General features: G+C 36.1%; 2 protein-coding genes across 3 annotated transcripts in view; both read left to right on the top strand.

Annotated features, from left to right (window-relative positions):
• LOC129756308 (V-type proton ATPase subunit e 2-like) overlaps window positions 1-17,096 on the top strand; it is a 404,689-nt gene that overhangs the window by 34,922 nt on the left and 352,671 nt on the right. The window lies entirely within an intron of this gene.
• LOC129756301 (nascent polypeptide-associated complex subunit alpha, muscle-specific form-like) lies at window positions 4,726-15,367 on the top strand. Of its 2 annotated transcripts, XM_055753142.1 has the most exons (8): window positions 4,726-4,986; window positions 5,050-5,520; window positions 13,214-13,240; window positions 13,319-13,351; window positions 13,434-13,451; window positions 13,591-13,653; window positions 13,720-13,755; window positions 13,819-14,544. In XM_055753142.1, the coding sequence occupies exons 1-8, from the start codon at window positions 4,936-4,938 to the stop codon at window positions 14,371-14,373; spliced, it is 1,254 nt and encodes a 417-aa protein (XP_055609117.1). In that variant the 5' UTR covers window positions 4,726-4,935; the 3' UTR covers window positions 14,374-14,544. The 2 variants fall into 2 exon arrangements, with proteins under 2 accessions (XP_055609117.1, XP_055609118.1); XM_055753143.1 differs by lacking the exons at window positions 13,591-13,653; window positions 13,720-13,755; window positions 13,819-14,544 and adding exons at window positions 14,556-14,618; window positions 14,676-15,367.

The following is a 17,096-nucleotide window of genomic DNA, read 5'->3' as shown; positions in this document are numbered from 1 at the left end:
ATATTCTTATACACCAACTTTTCATTAATTTTTTGAACAGAAATTGTTTTTGTGGCTGTACAAAGCAAAAATTAATCCATTTGAAACAAAGACAACTTCCTTTGCTTTTGAATTAATCGTTAAATTAGAAAGATGGAAAATATTCCTCAATAAAACTTAACCATACCATGCATCAATGCTATAGATTGGGAAATGAAAATAAGTGTTTTTTATTTAAAATTTCACAAGATTGTGTGCGTGTGTGTCTGTGCATGCGTGCGTGTGTTTTACTGCTTTTTACAAGTTGTAGTAAAGAAGTTAAGTTGTTTGGGAGACTATCAATTAATTACAGGCCAAACTCTGCTAGTACTCTCCCGGAAGGATTCAGTTGTTACGTTCTTTTCGAACCACACATTATTGGGAATATTATTTGGCTGCTGCTAGCACTCTCCCGGAAAGGTCCTGCTGTTGCGTGCTGCGCGCCCCACATTCGGGGTGCTGCTGCCAGCATTCTCCGATATAGGTTCTTGCCGAGGATCAGCTCTCGATTTCGATAATTTTAACCCCATCTGCCCACTGCCCAGGGGTCTACAATAAAAGAAATATGGAAATCGAACGAAAATCAAAACAAAAGACAAAAAATATTTACCATTAGCTAATTAAAGCATTTTGGCGAATTCGATGCAGCTCTCAGGAAACGGTACCGTGAAATCCACGAGGCATGCAGTTTTCTCAGTCAGTTCAATTTTTTTCATGCATTGGGAGACGATGTTCATTTTGCACATTTCATTTATTACGGATTTTTGCGAACGATTTCACCGAATAACTGAAAGTTTTAGAATTTGCGGTCTCTCGAAACACCTGGCACCTCTGCTGCAGGACCAGATCAAAACAAACTTGGCTCGCTTAATCGTGACAGCTGAGTCATGAACTTTCAAGCAGTCGACTCAGTCGAGCTACTCGACTGAAGTTTGACTCGATTCGACTACTATAATGCCAAAATGGGTCAATCGAGTAAAACGACTCGTGACTTGTCTTATGTAATAGGGCCCTAAATATTAAAATATTGCCACTTGTGAACCAAGTCGGTTTTTTTTATATTCCTTTAAACATGATAAGGTGATTTCTATTTTGCTTGAAAATTAATACTATAGGAACTAAAAAAGTGTTCCTCGCGATAATTTATTTGAGAAAATACGTATTTCCTTTAAAAAGAGGGGTGCCCAGTTCGCTCCGGGTCACAGTAGTTTAAATCTCGAAAAACGTGATCATAGTCTTTTTGAAGGCTTGATTGTCAAAATAGCTTTATACTATGTTCTACAATGTTTCATCATTTCAAAATGCGCATATTTTATTGTAAATTTTTCCTGATCAATTCATCTATAAGTGAGATAATTTTTCTTTTTTTTTGTATTTATCATTTTATCACTATGATGTCTTGGAAAAAAATGAAGATCATCACATTTTTAAAAACTTTGTTGTAGACGTCAATGCTCTATCTTTTGAAACAACATGTTTTAAAGACATTTTTTCAAAAACTAACCTTAAAAAACGCAAAATTCCTTTAACTTTTTTCGAAGCGAGTTTTGAGACAAACTTTGTATGAGAGAGTTGTGACAATTGTTAAACTGCACAACTTCATCAAAGGTGTATAGTGTCTATTTTGAAGTTAAATGGTACTTTTTGGGGTAATTTTTTTTTAAAATGGTTTTTATTGTTCAAATCTCTGAAAGTTGCAGACAAACCAAAAAAATATATATACATTAGAAAGTGCAATCTTTCAACTTTCATAAACATATAGTTTCATATGTATTCATGAGGTTTCACTACTAAAATAACTAAACTGAAAAAAGACAGTTTAGTTTTAAAGTTTTTGTATAGCCGATTCAACAATTCCTCGATCAGCTAACTATGCCACATTCGTGTTAAAGAGGGAACTTATGTTAGTGTGTGCAAAAATACTGGCATTTGCCAATCTACCATCTTTCATTTAAGTTATTTTAGTAGTAAAAACTCATGCATACAAATGAAACTATATGTTTATGAAAGTTGAAAGATTGCCCTTTCTAATGTAAATATTTTTATTTTGGTATGTTTGAAACATTCAGAGATATTGAACAATAAAAACATGCAATTTTTATAAGAAATAACCCAAAAAGTACCATTCAACTTCAAAATAGACACTTGACACCTTTAATGAAGTTGTGCAGTTTTACAATTGTGACTTGTCTCAAAACTCGCTTCGAAAAAAGTAAAAACGAATTTATCGTTTTTTGAGGTTAGTTTTTGAAAAAATTTCTGTAAAACATGTTGTTTCAAAAGATAGAGCCTTGACGTCTACAACAAAGTTTTTTAAAAATGTGATGTTCTTCATTTTTTTTTTCGAAGACATCATAGCGATAAAATGATAAATACAAAAAAATAGAAAAATTATCTCACTTATAGGTTAATTGATCAGAAAAAAATTTACAACAAAACATGCGCATTTAAAAATGATGAAACGATTAAAAAAATACCTTAAAGCTATTTTGACATTCAAGCCCTCAAAAAGCCCATAATCAAATTTTTCGAGTTTTAAACCACTGTGCGGGTACTCGTTATGCCCTTATCTCCCCTATATCTCCTTCGTTTTTACTTTAACTTATTGAGCAAATAAAACCAAATTTAGCATGGGAGTCCTGTCTCCAATAGGAACAGTGAACGGGAGAGAAAGGCTTTTATACAATATTTTTGGATCATTAGATAACTTATCATTCAAATTTGGGAGGGGAGAGTATTTAGATACAAGAAATATTTCTATGATAATTTTGTTTCCTGCAGAGAATAAAGTGGGGGAGAGAAATGGAACCTCATTTTTCAGGGAAGAGTATATGGGTTTGAGAAATGATTCTCCAATTATTTGAAAACCCTTTTCTACTACCAATGCACTATGCTGCCGGGATATGCCGAAGTGACGTAACGAGTGGCAACTAAAATTTTGGAATTTCTCTTTCAAGTTGTGAAAAAAGCCAAGTGCACTTGAAGAAGATTTGATTTATTGGAATTAACCCTCATCCGCATTAGATTTCGTTACCCTAATCAGCACTAGGAGCTACAAGCTCAAATCGTTATAACTTTTGGCGTGTTCAACAGATCTAAACAAAAGTTATATCAATAGAAACCTTGTAATGTCAGTAAAATGTGTTTAGAACATTATATATAGCTAAAGCAACTAATTTTCTTGTTATTCAGCATGGGAGAAAAAAAACCCGAGAAAACATGCCTCAGGAAAACTGCTGTAGTTCATATATTACACGTCCAAAAAAATATTTGCCTTATGCATATGAAAGCTGAAGTTAATGTCTACATCATGAAACCTAGAAATATTTTTAAAAAAAATTTTTTAATGAAAGAGTCACAAAAAGTTAAAAAAAGTGGTCTGAAAAACCTACTTTTCATTCGATTGCTAGTAAAAACTGTTTGAGCGATGGTAGAATTTTTGAAAAAATATGACTACAAAATTTATTAAAGTTCTAATATTTTGCTGTCTTTAGATTCTTCATGCAACAAAAATTGAATTTACTGGAGTTTTTCAAAGCTCACTACTTTGCGCGATTTTTTTTTACAAATTGAAATTTCATATGTTTTTGTGGTTCATTGGAAAGCAAATTTAATCTCCATACTAGTGAGGTGCAACAATTCACGCTGTGAGATTTCACAAAAATATGAAAATTATAAACGTAAAATCATTCCTGAATTTTTAGAACCACAAGCAGCACGTCCAGCAAAACGTGTTTGTTTGCTCTCCGAGTAGGTACGGTTGGTGGTGATTTGGGCAGAGAGCCAAGCCGAGAGAAGAAATAATGATGCGTGTCGTGCATTTCTTGGTTGGAAATATTCTATTCATAGTAGTTTGCGTTTGCTAGTCACGAATATTTTTTTGGACGTGTAATATATGAACTACAGCAGTTTTCCTGAGGCATGTTTTTTCGGATTTTTTTATTCTTTCATGCTGAATAATGAGAAAACTAGTAGCTTTTGCTATATATCATGTTCTAAACTTATTTTACTGACATTACAAGGTTTCTGTTGATATAAGATTTTTATGAAATTAATCAGAATTCAAACGACTTAGATAGATTTTACTTTTGGAGTGTCAAATTGACACTCTAAGTCGGAAAAGGGAGTTTTTTTTGTCCAGGCTTTCAGGGTTCGTCCATAAAAAAAGTAAAGATGCAATATTAAAGAACTTTTGAATTCATTTAGGGTCCCCGAAGAAATTTTTGTTTTTTGAAGCTTCTGAAAAATGTTACAAGCCTTCAAACTTGCAATAGTGTCGAAATGACACTCTAATGCGGTTGAGGGTTAAAGTTACATTATCCATTGTTGGAGCAAAATTAGTGAACAGTTGAAAACGGCCATTTTTAGTTTTCGCAAATGTGAGCGTTTTTATTTTTTTCCTTATTTTCTACTTTTCCGGGACTTTTCATGATATGTGATATTATATACAAATCACTTTTCATGAAAAGGCCAATTATCGGGAAAAAAATTGTCACCAATATTTTTTTCCTTATTTTTTATGAAAAGTAGATTAGAGAAGTTTAAAATAATGGTGCTGTCGGATGTAACAGGGGGAGGGAGTTCCGAAATTTTTTTGCGTAACTTATCAAACAAACAAAATCCAATTTGAAAGAAAAAAGTATACGAGTACGAGAAAGTTTATATCTGAACTGAATGAAAAATTTAGGAAAAAAATTCAGCTAAGCATTCGACTACGTAGATTAACGTTTCGTATTATTGTTGCTGATTAACCACCTGACAAAAACAAATTTAATTCAATTTTAGATTATTTCCTGTCATTAGCCATGATCGAATTCGAACGACCTTCGGTGTATAAAAAGCATACCCCAGATAGACTACAATTTCCAAGTATGATTTTTCCACCCGCACCGAAAAAGAGTGCCTAGTGCTAGTGAAATGAAGATCGGTGTCCTGGTTCTGGTGTTTTTGATCGTTTGTGTCCATCATGTGGGTTTACTGTTTTTTTCCTATCGCGAATCAGGAAAGTAGTGTGATTTTGACTGTTTTCAGGAATCCTGGGGACAACAAAAACCAACCATCAAAACAACAACCAAAGCTGCTGCCAGCCATAAAGGAACATCGCCGAAACCGACCCCGGCTCAATCGGGGAAACTGGTAGCTACTACCGCGAAAAGAGGACCAGTCACCACGAAGAAAGCTGTTGCCTCCGGAAAATCTGGAAAGTTAGTGGCGACTACCCCAAAAAAGGGACCGGTTCCCACGAAAAAAACAGTTTCCTCTGACCGATCTGGGAAGCTGGTGGCAACTACTCCGAAGAAGGGTCCGGGAGTCACTACGAAAAAATCGACGGCAGCTAGTGGGAAATCCGGGAAAATTGTGGCAACGACACCGAAAAAAGCACCAGCGGTGGCTACCACGAAAAAAACAACGGCCCCCAAAGGATCGGGAAAACATGTAGCAACTACAACGAAAAAACGACCCGTGGCGCCAGTTGTGATTGAAAACAAATCCGGAAATTTGGTGAGTTATTTAATGGTAATTTTTGGTATTTTGGCAAATATGAAAATGCATAGAAGTCTGGCCGGATAAAAAGATTACAATCTGAGTGAAGGGGTTTAGAGAGTTCAACGAAGGGGAAGGGTTAAAATAAATTCATGATCTGACTTTACAGGACGAATTACTAAGCTACGGTTCAAGTCGTTCTTTGGAACTTACAGTTCTCCTGTATGTGTACGAAGGTTACCATCGCAAAGCAACCATTACTTTTACAAAGCTAAAATTAAAAGCTATACGATGAAGATCATGACCGAACAAAATGCAAACTTTGGGGTAAAACCGTACTTTTTAATCAATGATCCGTCAAAATTGTTTTAATCACAGTCGATAAATATTGTAAAGTGGAGTGGACCGTTGACGTCGTTTGACCCATTTTGCCATCTTTAGATTCTCAAGATAGGAAACACGAAATTTTTGACGAATTTTCAAAGGAAGCTATTTTTTTTACTTTTTTCTAATTTTCTCTCTATGATGTGTTGTGTCTTGTGAGCCTACTTTGTTGAATAATTTAACTGAATCAAAGCAATCGAAAGATTTCCTTTTATTCAACCACGGTATAGTGAGTTGAACGTTTTCGATTGGTAAATGTGTAAAATAAATGTGACTCACTTGCGAAATAGAAGAAGACAGAAAATTACTTTCCTGGATGTAAGAAGAGATAAAGGCCTCCTTAAATTCGAAATTTAAAAATGGAAGATTGCTTCAACGGAAGTCTCTCACTACTTTAACTCCCATTCAGGCGGAGTTTCAACGAAGCTCCATGGAATTCAACACTGTCAACGCACTTGACTTGCTATCAAAGTTGACAATTTTTTATATTGAACTTGTGTTCACTAGCTCGAATAATCAACTGAAATCCATCTAAGGATTGACTAAAGATCCAGTAGATCTCCTTCATAGATCTGCTGTGTACAAAATCAATTGTTGCAACTGTGATAAGGTAGGGGAGATGGGGGCATAATGGCCACCTTAAGGAAAACGGTTATTTAACCATAGAAAATAGCTTTAATATGGAGGTTACATTATTGTTTCGTGTTCAGACACTTGAAAAGCCTATTCCCCAACGAGCTGAAATGTGAAAAACTAGATGAAAACGTTAAAAAATGCCTTTTAAAAATTTTTGCCAAAACCTGAAAACCATCCACTGAGGAGGCATAATGAGAACCCCCCCTGAGGCAGTATGAGCACCATTAACCAGGGCAAGATGTGCGTTTTCTGCCGGGGAATCTAGCAGCGAATTCAACTCAATGAAGTCAGGTGAGTCGTAGATTCATCAAAAAAAGCAATAACAAAATAATCTAGGTCTGTTTGTAGAATACAAACAATTCACGCACGCTCATATATTATGTGCTTTGTTCGGAGGATGATGCTACTAGCCCTATAATGTAACAATAAAAAAAATCGATCATGAATTGTAAATGGAAAAAAATCACCTCGAACAGAAATCTAACGCTAGTCTTTTGATTACCTCTCCGACACCTTACCAATAGGCTAAATCGTCGGAAGAAAACTAGTCAAGGTGTGACGCTATAAATCAATTTTAATTCGCTGCTAGATTCTACGGCAGAAAATGCTCATTATGCCTCGATAATATGGTGCTCTATATGCCCCTAGTCAACAAATTTAAGTAAAAACGTGTTTTAAAATTGATAAATGTGAAAAATCAAAAATTTTATGATGGTAAAAATTGAGAAACAATGTGTACATCATGTTGCAGGGCGTACATTATAGATCAAGGTTATTTTAAGATCATAAGAGCTTATTTCGTGGTGCTCAAAAATTATAATATTTTTGTAACTTGAGAACCAAGCTAGTTTTTTTTAAATATCTCTGTAAAGATGATAAGTAGATTCCTTTTTTTGTGAAAAATTAATACTATAGGAAGTACGAAACAAATCCTCATGAAAATTTATTTAAGAAAATACGTACTTTCGTAGAAAAGAGTAGTGCTCATTATGCCCTGGGTGCTCGTTATGCCCTCATCTCCCCTATACATTGGACAAACCGAAAGGAAGTTGATGGAACGATTAAAGGAATACATGACTAATGCTAGATCTGATTCGAAGAAGAGAAACCTTCCTTCACAGAATCCAAGATATGTACAGCCACTGCCATTTGCGTGGGAGATTTTTGGGCGAGAAACAAACTGATCACTGTTTCCTTTGTGTACTGGGAATTTTTTTCTGATAGAAAAAAAAAAGTTAATATTCCAAAAAAAAAAAAACAGGGACAAAATAAAGTGTCCAAATCAGTACAGCTTTAAATAAATCAAACTGAAGGCAAACAAGAACGATTTTATTATGGGTATGGCATGGCCTCCTTTAGCCTTCAACACCTTCTGCAAGCGTTTCGGCATACTTTCAACAAGGTTGTGCAAGTGTTGTGGGTCGAGTTCTTCCCACGCATGCTCCAGGGCATCAAAATAAGTATTTTTATTTGCCACACCAGTCTTATCAATCAGAGCATCGAGGATGGCCCACAGATTTTTGATGGGGTTCAGATCAGGACTTTGTGGGGGCCATTCAAGGGGTTTGATGCGGCAGGAACGGAAAAATAACTTCGTCAGCTTGGCCGTATGCTTCGGATCTTTATCCTGCTGTAAAACGAAGCCCGTCTTGATGAGGGATACCTCGAGGTTTTCCCGCAGGATATTGCAATATGACTCAGCTGTCATGATTCCGTCATTTTTTACCAAACTGACCACCCCACACCATTACGTTACCTCCTCCGTGCTTGACTGTTCCATGGATATGACGGTCTTGGAATTTCTCACCCGACAAGCGCCACACACGATCCGCTTCTTCCGGTTGAGTAGCTCGAATTTGGATTCGTCGGTTCACAACACTGTTTTCCAGTATTCGAGCGGTTCATCGGCGTGTTCCTTGGCGAAATTGGTACTATGGTACTGTGTGTACTCAGCACACCCCTGGGAAGATGATGTCGCATTATGCAGCAACCTTACAGTATAAGTATGTCATGACAGCCGACAAGCATGAGTGGTTTAGTCCTCTTTCGCATTCTAGACGCCGGACAGACCAGATGTGTTTCCTTTGCGGTAAGTTAGGCTGCAGCAGACTAAGGTCTGATCCGTACAGGTACTCCTTCGCATGGATGCGGCGACGGACAGTTCGACACGATACCGAAAGTTGGAGCTCTTCTTGTATCTGCCGGATCGTAGTTTTTGGGTTTTTCTTCACCTCAAGAATGATTTTCCTGTCCGTTATGGCATCTGTCTTGGGCTTCCGTCCTCTTTCTGGGCGATCCACCACCGATCCGAACGTTTCATCTCCCTTCCTTCTTCCTGATTTTTGATACCGCTGTCTTGCTGATTTCGTAGTGCTAGACCACTTCCCAGTGCATTTGACCGTTATTGACCAAATTCAAGGGTCCTCGCGATGGAAATTTATCGAAATTATATTGATTTTTGAGTTGGTTGGAGTTATTTTTTTGGAATATTCTTTTTTTTTCTATCAGAAAAACTTTCTTTTTACCAGCGCAACATTAACAAAAAATTTAAAAGAACATAATAAACAATATTTTAAAAATGACTACGATGTGTTTTTGTTGAATTTTAACCAAAAAAATAAAAGAAATGATAAAAAAAATAATTTGGATACTTTATTTTGCCCCTCACTGTACATCCTACCGATATAAATAGTGTAAATTGTACTACTGCATTGTTTACGTCAATTGACAGATGAAGGTTAGGACTAATACATACACAAAAAGAAGTACTCAAAAATCGTCAAAAACAACTCAAAACAGAATGCCAATATTTCTCGCATTTTCATGGGTCATACTGTAGTTGTTAAAAAGAACGATTATCCTTAGCCAATGTTCCGAAAATCAATCAAAATAAAACATTCAGGATGCGATTCTTGTTGGATACATTCTGAATGTATAATGGGATACTTTATTATTTTGTTGGTGTCTGCAAATTAAGCCGAAAGACAAAATGGCCGTTTTTGAGCAAAGATAGTGACTAACAAAATGCTCTAAGTGTTAGCTAAACTTTGACCAATTTAAAGATTCATTTAAAGTACAAAAAATTTTTGGTTTCCGATGTCATGTGTCGTTAATGGAAATATAAAGGGTGATACGGTCAAAATCTGGTCAATATCAACTTGACGTATTTCTTTCAATTTTCCACTTAAAAAACCTGAACACCCCTCATTTTGAAGGTGTGTGTGTGTGTAGAATGTTGCTCCTATTTTGATTTTGGAATTCACTCTTCAGTTGTCAAAATGCCGTCCAAGGAAGAAGAGCAGCGTATAAAAATTTTGCTCGCGCATCGCGAAAATCCGAGCTACTTGCACGCCATGCTGGCAAAATCGCTAAAAGTTGCCAAATCAACCGTTACAAATGTAATTAAAGTGTTTGGGAAACGTTTGTTGACATCCAGGATCGGGGGGAAGCCGCTGAGACGACAAAGAAAGTTCCCGGTAGTTTCAAGGGCCCGGCAATTCGGATTTAGAAAAGCGGAAGCCTAACTGAATATACTTGAAAAAGAAATTTAATTTGATTTTTTAAATAAACGATTTCACCGATGTACACGCGTTTTCCCTTGACCAAATTTTGACCGCATCACCCTTTATGTTATGGGTTCACTTGAAACCTCGAGTCCAAAAAGATATATTTTCCTTCTGGATGGATGTTGATCATTGCTAAGCACGAAATTATTAAAATTTATCCAATGACCAATATTTATCCAATAATTTCCTGATTAAAAGGACTCAACTGCATTTATCTAAAAATTAGAAAATTGCGCCTTTATGTAAATATATAGGGTAGGAGACAAAATTTCAGAATTCTTTCGTCTGAAATTTATAAAGTGTGAAATGAAAATTAATATGGCCAAAAATGCCAATGGAAATTTTAACTTTAGATTTTGTCTGGTTTTTGCCAAAGCCCTGATTGAAGGATCAAGTCTCCTTTAACTTTCAAAATATCACTATTTTTATCAGTCCCATGAAATCGCTTCTAGTTTATCTAAGGATTCATGTATCGATCTAAATTTTTGCAACATATTAACTTAAAATTACATGCCATAAGAAAATCCAAAAGAGGCCAATCTGCAATTTTTTTTCCAAAAATATATGATGAAAACAATGGAATGAATCATCAGAATCCCTCTTTATTAACACCACAAATATCCGCGCGGCCTGGCAATTCAGGGCTGATTTTTGACAATTTTTCAAAAAAAAGGGCCCCTCGAAACTAAATCTTGGTATTATTACAAAACATACAAGAGAAATGTGAAAGAAAATTACTTGAAATAAAAATTTTCATTCGAATCACATCAGCAGCGTTCAAATCGTATTTAAGGAAGGGTTTGAAAATGTTGTTGATATTTAAACTAAATAAATCTAACAAAAATCGTTTTTGGGCACAAAAACTGAAATTTTTCAGAGAGGAATTCAAGTTTATTTCATCTAGTAAATAATGTGAATAAACCCGGGAAAAATATCTGGGAATCATCGCCAAATTTGACTTACACTGCAGGTCATAAGTGTGGGATGACCCCCTCAAAAACATGCAATTTTTTCCGACCATATCTCAGTCATCTTAAAAGACATACACCGTCTTAGCCGATTTAGACTTAATGTTTTTGTCAAAATGTATAAATTAACTTAATATGACAAATTTTTAGCTTACAGTTGGAGCATTTCCTTAAAAATTCGCACTTCAAGTTTAAACCCGATCAGCTCAGGGTGGGGTGGACCTAATTTCAAAATTCGAGTTGCACTCGAATCCTTTTTTCATACTCATCAGAACACATTTGTTAAATTTTGTGTGCGTAGTACTTCAAATAGATAATATAGCTACTTAAGTTATCGACCAAAAGTTTGAGATCACTCCTCAGTATGGTGTATCGGCCAAAAGTTTCGGATCTGTCTTCCAAAATATGCAATTTTATTTCGTGCGTAGGATCTCTGTTATAAAACCACGTATTGCTAATCTGTTAAATTAAAGGGTGATACGGTCAAAATTTGGTCAAGGGAAAACGCGTGTAAATCGGTGAAATCGTATATTTAAAAAATCAAATTAAATTTCTTTTTCAAGTTTAATTAGTATAAAATTCAGGAAAAATATTCAGTTAGGCTTCCGCTTTTCAAATCTGAATTGCCGGGCCTTACGCTCAACCCCTGCCATCAGATTTTGTACAGTCACCTTGTCCACCTTCTTCGCCGCAGAAAGCCAGTTTGCTTTGAACTGCTGCTCGTCCTTAGCAGTTTTTTAGTCTTCTTTAGGTTCCGTTTGACAATAGCCCAATATTTCTCAATTGGGCGGAGCTCTGGCGTGTTGAGAGGGTTCTTGTCCTTGGGAACCACCTGCACGTTGTTGGCGGCGTACCACTTCATGGCCTTTTTACCGTAATGTCAAGATACCAAATCCGCCAAATCTAGCCACAGATACAGATGACTTGCCAAACCAGATATTTCTACGCGAACTTTGACAGTTTCATGTGCTTGAAAATATCTGCTACCTTTCCCTTCCTTTTGCCGTATAAAACTCCTGTCCCGGAAACTGCTTGTAGTCGGCTTTGACGTAGGTTTCGTCGTCGATTACCACGTAGCCAAACTTCGTCAGCATCGTCGTGTACAGCCTCCGAGATCGCGCTTTGGCCGTCGTATTTTGTTTATCATCGCGATTTGGAGTCACTACTTTCTTGTAAGTCGATAGTCCGGCTCGTTTTTTGGCTCGATGCACGGTTGTATACGATACACTTAGCTTATTTGCGGCATCTCGGAGAGAGAGGTTAGGGTTTCGCTTGAAACTACTCTCTTTGTCGTCTCAGCGGCTTCCGGTTTTCGATTTCCTCCCGATTCAGACTTCCTGGCTGTCGACAAACGTTCCCCAAACACTTCAATTACATTTGTAACGGTTGATTTGCCAACTTTTAGCGATTTTGCCAGCAAAATTTTGATACGCTGCTCTTCTTCCTTGGACGGCATTTTGACAACTGAAGAGTGAATTCCAAAATCAAAATAGGAGCAGCATTCTACACACACACACCTTCAAAATGAGGGGTGTTCAGGTTTTTTAAATGCAAAATTGAAAGAAATACGTCAAGTGAATATTGACCAAATTTTTTAAGCTCATGAATTGTACTTGCCTTTTGGATATTTGGTATGATCATTTTCTAATGTTTACCGTAAAATAAAAACATGCAAACTTTTTTCGACCATTACTTTCTCACGTATTGTTCAAAATTTAGTATTTCAAGCAAGTTTGAAGGACGAATGAGCTTTAAGATACTTTTTTATTTTACAACATGACGAAACTTCAACTGTGATTTTCTTGGAACATACCAAATAGCTCATACGACCTGCTAAAAACTGACTTAAACTTTGTAATTTTTTGTCAGTTTTGTTTCTGCAGTTGTCTTCGATATTTTTGGAGAAACATTGTGGCCCAGCCAAAAAACAAAATTTTGTTCTAAAAGGTTGTTGGAATTTTCACACATGTTTTGTGGGCTAGCTTGTACGTCTATTCTCTGTGATTGGTATTCAATGCAGCCGAGTTTCATTCAAAAATAAGAATTGAAAAGAATTCAGTGTAGATAGTACCTTTTTTTTCAACAAATTTATTGGAACAAAGATTACCCAACAACTGTAAATAACTGTAATTAACTTTGTTTTCCTGTTTTTTACAGAAAGCGCCAACTACTAAGGCACCAAAGGTATTTTTTTTTTTTTTGCTTTTCTTATATAGATGCAAATTTATTCACTTTGTATCAATTTTTTTTTACTTTTTACAGAACCAACCTATGAAAATGAGCACGACAAAAAAGGTATGTTTGACTCGATCACTCGATCGATCATATAGTGATATGAAAATAATGTTTTAACATTCTTTAACCACTTCAATTTCAGGGCGCAACTACAGCTAAGGTAAGATTTGTATTGATTTTTTTAATGGTTTCTCGACAGTTTTTCGATGGCACGATTCGGTTCGATTCTAGAAAGCTTCCCTCATTCATGTAATAAGTAGACCAAACAAAAAAAAATAAACCAATTTATTTTTGCTTAGCCCCCAAAAGACACATTGGAATCAATACTTGGTTCCATTCGGAATACTAAGCTCGATTTGAATGTAAGTAGAAGGATCTTTGAAAAATTCTAAGTTCGACTGATTCTAACAATAAAACTTTCAAAATAGGAACCACTCATTAAGCGTCGTTTGGATCCGGATCAGGTTGGTATTTTTTATGTTAGATTGTGAAGAAATAATTGAAATGATCAAGAATAATATTTCCAGTCCGAGGAAATCCCACCGCTGGTATTCGAAACCGTCGACCCTCGGATGATGCTTCGTTCAAGGAATCGCGTAAACCGGACGACGACACAAACGGCTAGGGCTTTGGTGGAAACCGAACTTTTCGGTCTTGGCGAGACGACGAGACGACCGGGTCAAGATAATGAGACCACCGAATCGATAAGTCGTTTGTCGACCGAGTCTAACGAGGAACGTTGGACAGAAGTGGAGAATGTTACGATAGCGCTGAACGAAGATGAAACAACGACAAAACTGCTACTGGTGACGGTTGAGAAAACGAACGGTGAAGTTGAAACTACCGAAAGATCTACCCCGGAGTTGAGTGAAGCAACAACGACAACACGTATCCTCGACGAACAACCGGTTATGAATGAAGGAATACCAAGCACTGCGAGTAATATGGTAGAACAAACTTCGACACCTATGAGTGATGTCACATCTACCCGTAAGCGATCTCGCGTTAGGAAAACTACAAGGAAACTCAAAAAGCGTAGAATAACGACCACAACACAACCTACGACGGCGAGTGAAGAATGATAATTGGTTTTTCGGTAAAATCTCACAGTGTGAAGTTTTTCTAGTTCCAAACCGAAAGTCTTGTTGAGCGATGAACTGTCGGGAATAATATAAAATGGTGGCAAAACTGTTTGAACTTCGTTTGAGTTTATTTTTAAGCAGTAGAGAATTACCTAGTTTAAAGCAGATTTTTCAAATTACAGGGTTTTAAGATACAACCTATCCCGAGAAAGGAAACTTCGGACAATTCGCCTATCATATCACCGGTAAGATACTTACGATTAGCTTGAGAAACTTTCCCCGTAACTTTTAAAACATTCCAGTTTGCGTCTGTGTTTTCACTTCCTCCGGGCATGCTAGCTTCACCAATTTTCCCCGGTGTTGCCTACACTGCTATACCCTACAAATTGGATCCTCCACCTGCGTCTAACAGCTCCGGCAATGCGACGGAAAGTTCAACTCCTGGTAGTCCGGCTAACGAACTTCCTGCTAGCAGCAACAGCAGCTCAGTTCCAACGATTGACACACTGTTTAACTCTACCGATACGGATTACGACTCAGTGCCGATAGCTTCACCGAACGTTGGACTAAGTGAAGACGGAAATGACACTTTGGAACCCCAGGAAAGCGAAGAGACCGAAGCATCAACGCCGCCGCAGTTGGGAGAGAGGGAAGGAGAGATACAACCGAACGCAGAGACGATTTCAACGACGACCGTGAAGCAGCGCATCAGAATGAGAAGACGAAAGACAACGCCTGCTACACCGTTTAGGCGGCGATTCAAGCGAAGGAAGACTACGATTCCAGCGAATGAGGCTACGGAAACAACCACAGAACAGAGTTCTGGATCATGAGAATTTTACCGAGAATCCAATAATGCGCTACCTTAAAAAATGGATTTACAAACTGACAATGAAAAAATAAACGATTAGACCGAATAAACCTTTCAACTTTCTATCGGTTGTTATTCTTGTATTTAATCGTCCAATTTTAATCGTTGGAGGAATGATTTAGATAAAAGTTTTTGACATATTTTTTAAATATTCTAAAATTTGTATTTTTTTTGTCATTCCTAATGAATTTTTAACACTGATATAAGTTTAACGTTTAGACAACTCGATTTTTTGTCATTTCGGTAATTATCATAACTTTTTTTTCTCCATTTTTGTAATGATCTTCCGTTTGATAATGTTCAATCTCGATATTTTCGTTATACAGACCCCGTTCGTTTTAGGCATCATTCGATTTTGGCAACATCCGATTTTGGCGCATGTGTCAAAATCGAACGGGTTTTAAAAACAACTTTACTTTTTAGTTTCCGTTATAACAGGACCAATTTAATTTAGACAAACACCATAAATATGTTTTTATGTTCTGAAGTGGTGATAAAATGCAACTATAAAAACCAAAGAATTTTTAAATTTTTATAAAGAACTCAAAATTGACAAAAAGATGAAAAATTCAAAAAGTTAAAAAACAAACTCAAACAAAAGACTGAATATGCCGAAAATCAACTAGCGAATGATGAAGAATGACAAAAACATCAAAAGTGACAAAAGAAAACAAACATTATAAACAAAACAAGAAATGTACAAAAAGCATAAAAAACATGATGAAAAAAATAAAAAATTAATACAAATGGTCGGAAATAGACTAAAAATAACGTTTTTGATAATAATAATAATAGTTAAATTTTGTAAAAATAACTGAAAAACAAGATGGGAAAAAAACCGTTCGATTTTGGCAACATTCGATTTTGGCGCAACACAAAATGTACGGGCGTGTTGCCAAAATCGAAAGGGGTCTGTAATTTAATCATTTCATAATTTTTGTAGTTCTGGCGCTTTTGTCCTTTTCGACAAATTTAATTATTTTTGTCGTTCCTGTTATTTTTGTGAGTTTTATTTCATTTTTGTAATTTTTGTTTATATGTTTTTCAAGTTTGCGATTTCTTATCTTGTTGTCATTTCAATCCTTTTTTAATTTCTGATTTTTTTTTAATTGTTTTTGTCATATTTGGAATTGTCATTTTTGTAAATATTTTCATATTTATTATTGATATTTTCAAAATTGTACTACAGTATTGTTCCGATTTTGTCAGCCCCATCTTGAATTTAGGGCTGACAAAACAGGGTACCTGACAAAATCGGGAAAAAATTTTTTCTTGAAAATAATTTCAATTTTGATTTTATAATTGTCCGTTTACTTGTTATTTGGATATTTTATGTCAAAACCGTGATAAGGGGTGACATTGACCCCTTTTCTGTATTGTTTACCCTTCTTACAAAGAAGGGAATACATGTCTTTTGAAAAACCAACTTTCGATCCAAGGCCCGGAGGGCCAAGTGTCATATACCATTCTCCTCAGTTCGTCGAGATCGGAACATGTCTGTGTGTGTGTATGTATGTGTGTGTATATATGTGCGTATGTGTGTGTATGTTACAAAATAATGTCACACACGTTTCTCGATGACCGCTTGACCGATTTGAGTTCTTGAGGCGTCAAATGAAAGGTCTTGCAAATAGCAAAATGGAGAACCCGTTCGAGAACTCAACCCTAAGTGATTGTTTACAAGCACCTTTCATACAATGGATTGTGTACATGCCATTTGAAAAACCGTGGGTGCGTAGCTGCAGGATTGATATGCAATTGCAAAACAGCTGAATTTGTTGATCACGTTTTAATATGAAGTATGTAATGGTTCTTTTTTATGGATTTACAAAAATAAATGTTTTATTTTGAA

The sequence above is a fragment of the Uranotaenia lowii genome, chromosome 3 (genome assembly GCF_029784155.1).
Source record: "Uranotaenia lowii strain MFRU-FL chromosome 3, ASM2978415v1, whole genome shotgun sequence".
Lineage (NCBI taxonomy): Eukaryota > Metazoa > Arthropoda > Insecta > Diptera > Culicidae > Uranotaenia > Uranotaenia lowii.
Note: the sequence above shows the minus strand (reverse complement) of the source record. Positions and strands in the feature narration are given on the sequence as shown.

Bases quoted from the DNA above. Each gene is read 5' to 3' on its own strand.
- LOC129756301 (XM_055753142.1), top strand. From the start codon at position 4,936: ATGAAGATCGGTGTCCTGGTTCTGGTGTTTTTGATCGTTTGTGTCCAT. The intron at 13,241-13,318 runs GTATTTTTTTTT...TACTTTTTACAG, and splicing joins CAACTACTAAGGCACCAAAG to AACCAACCTATGAAAATGAG. The intron at 13,756-13,818 runs GTTGGTATTTTT...TAATATTTCCAG, and splicing joins GTCGTTTGGATCCGGATCAG to TCCGAGGAAATCCCACCGCT.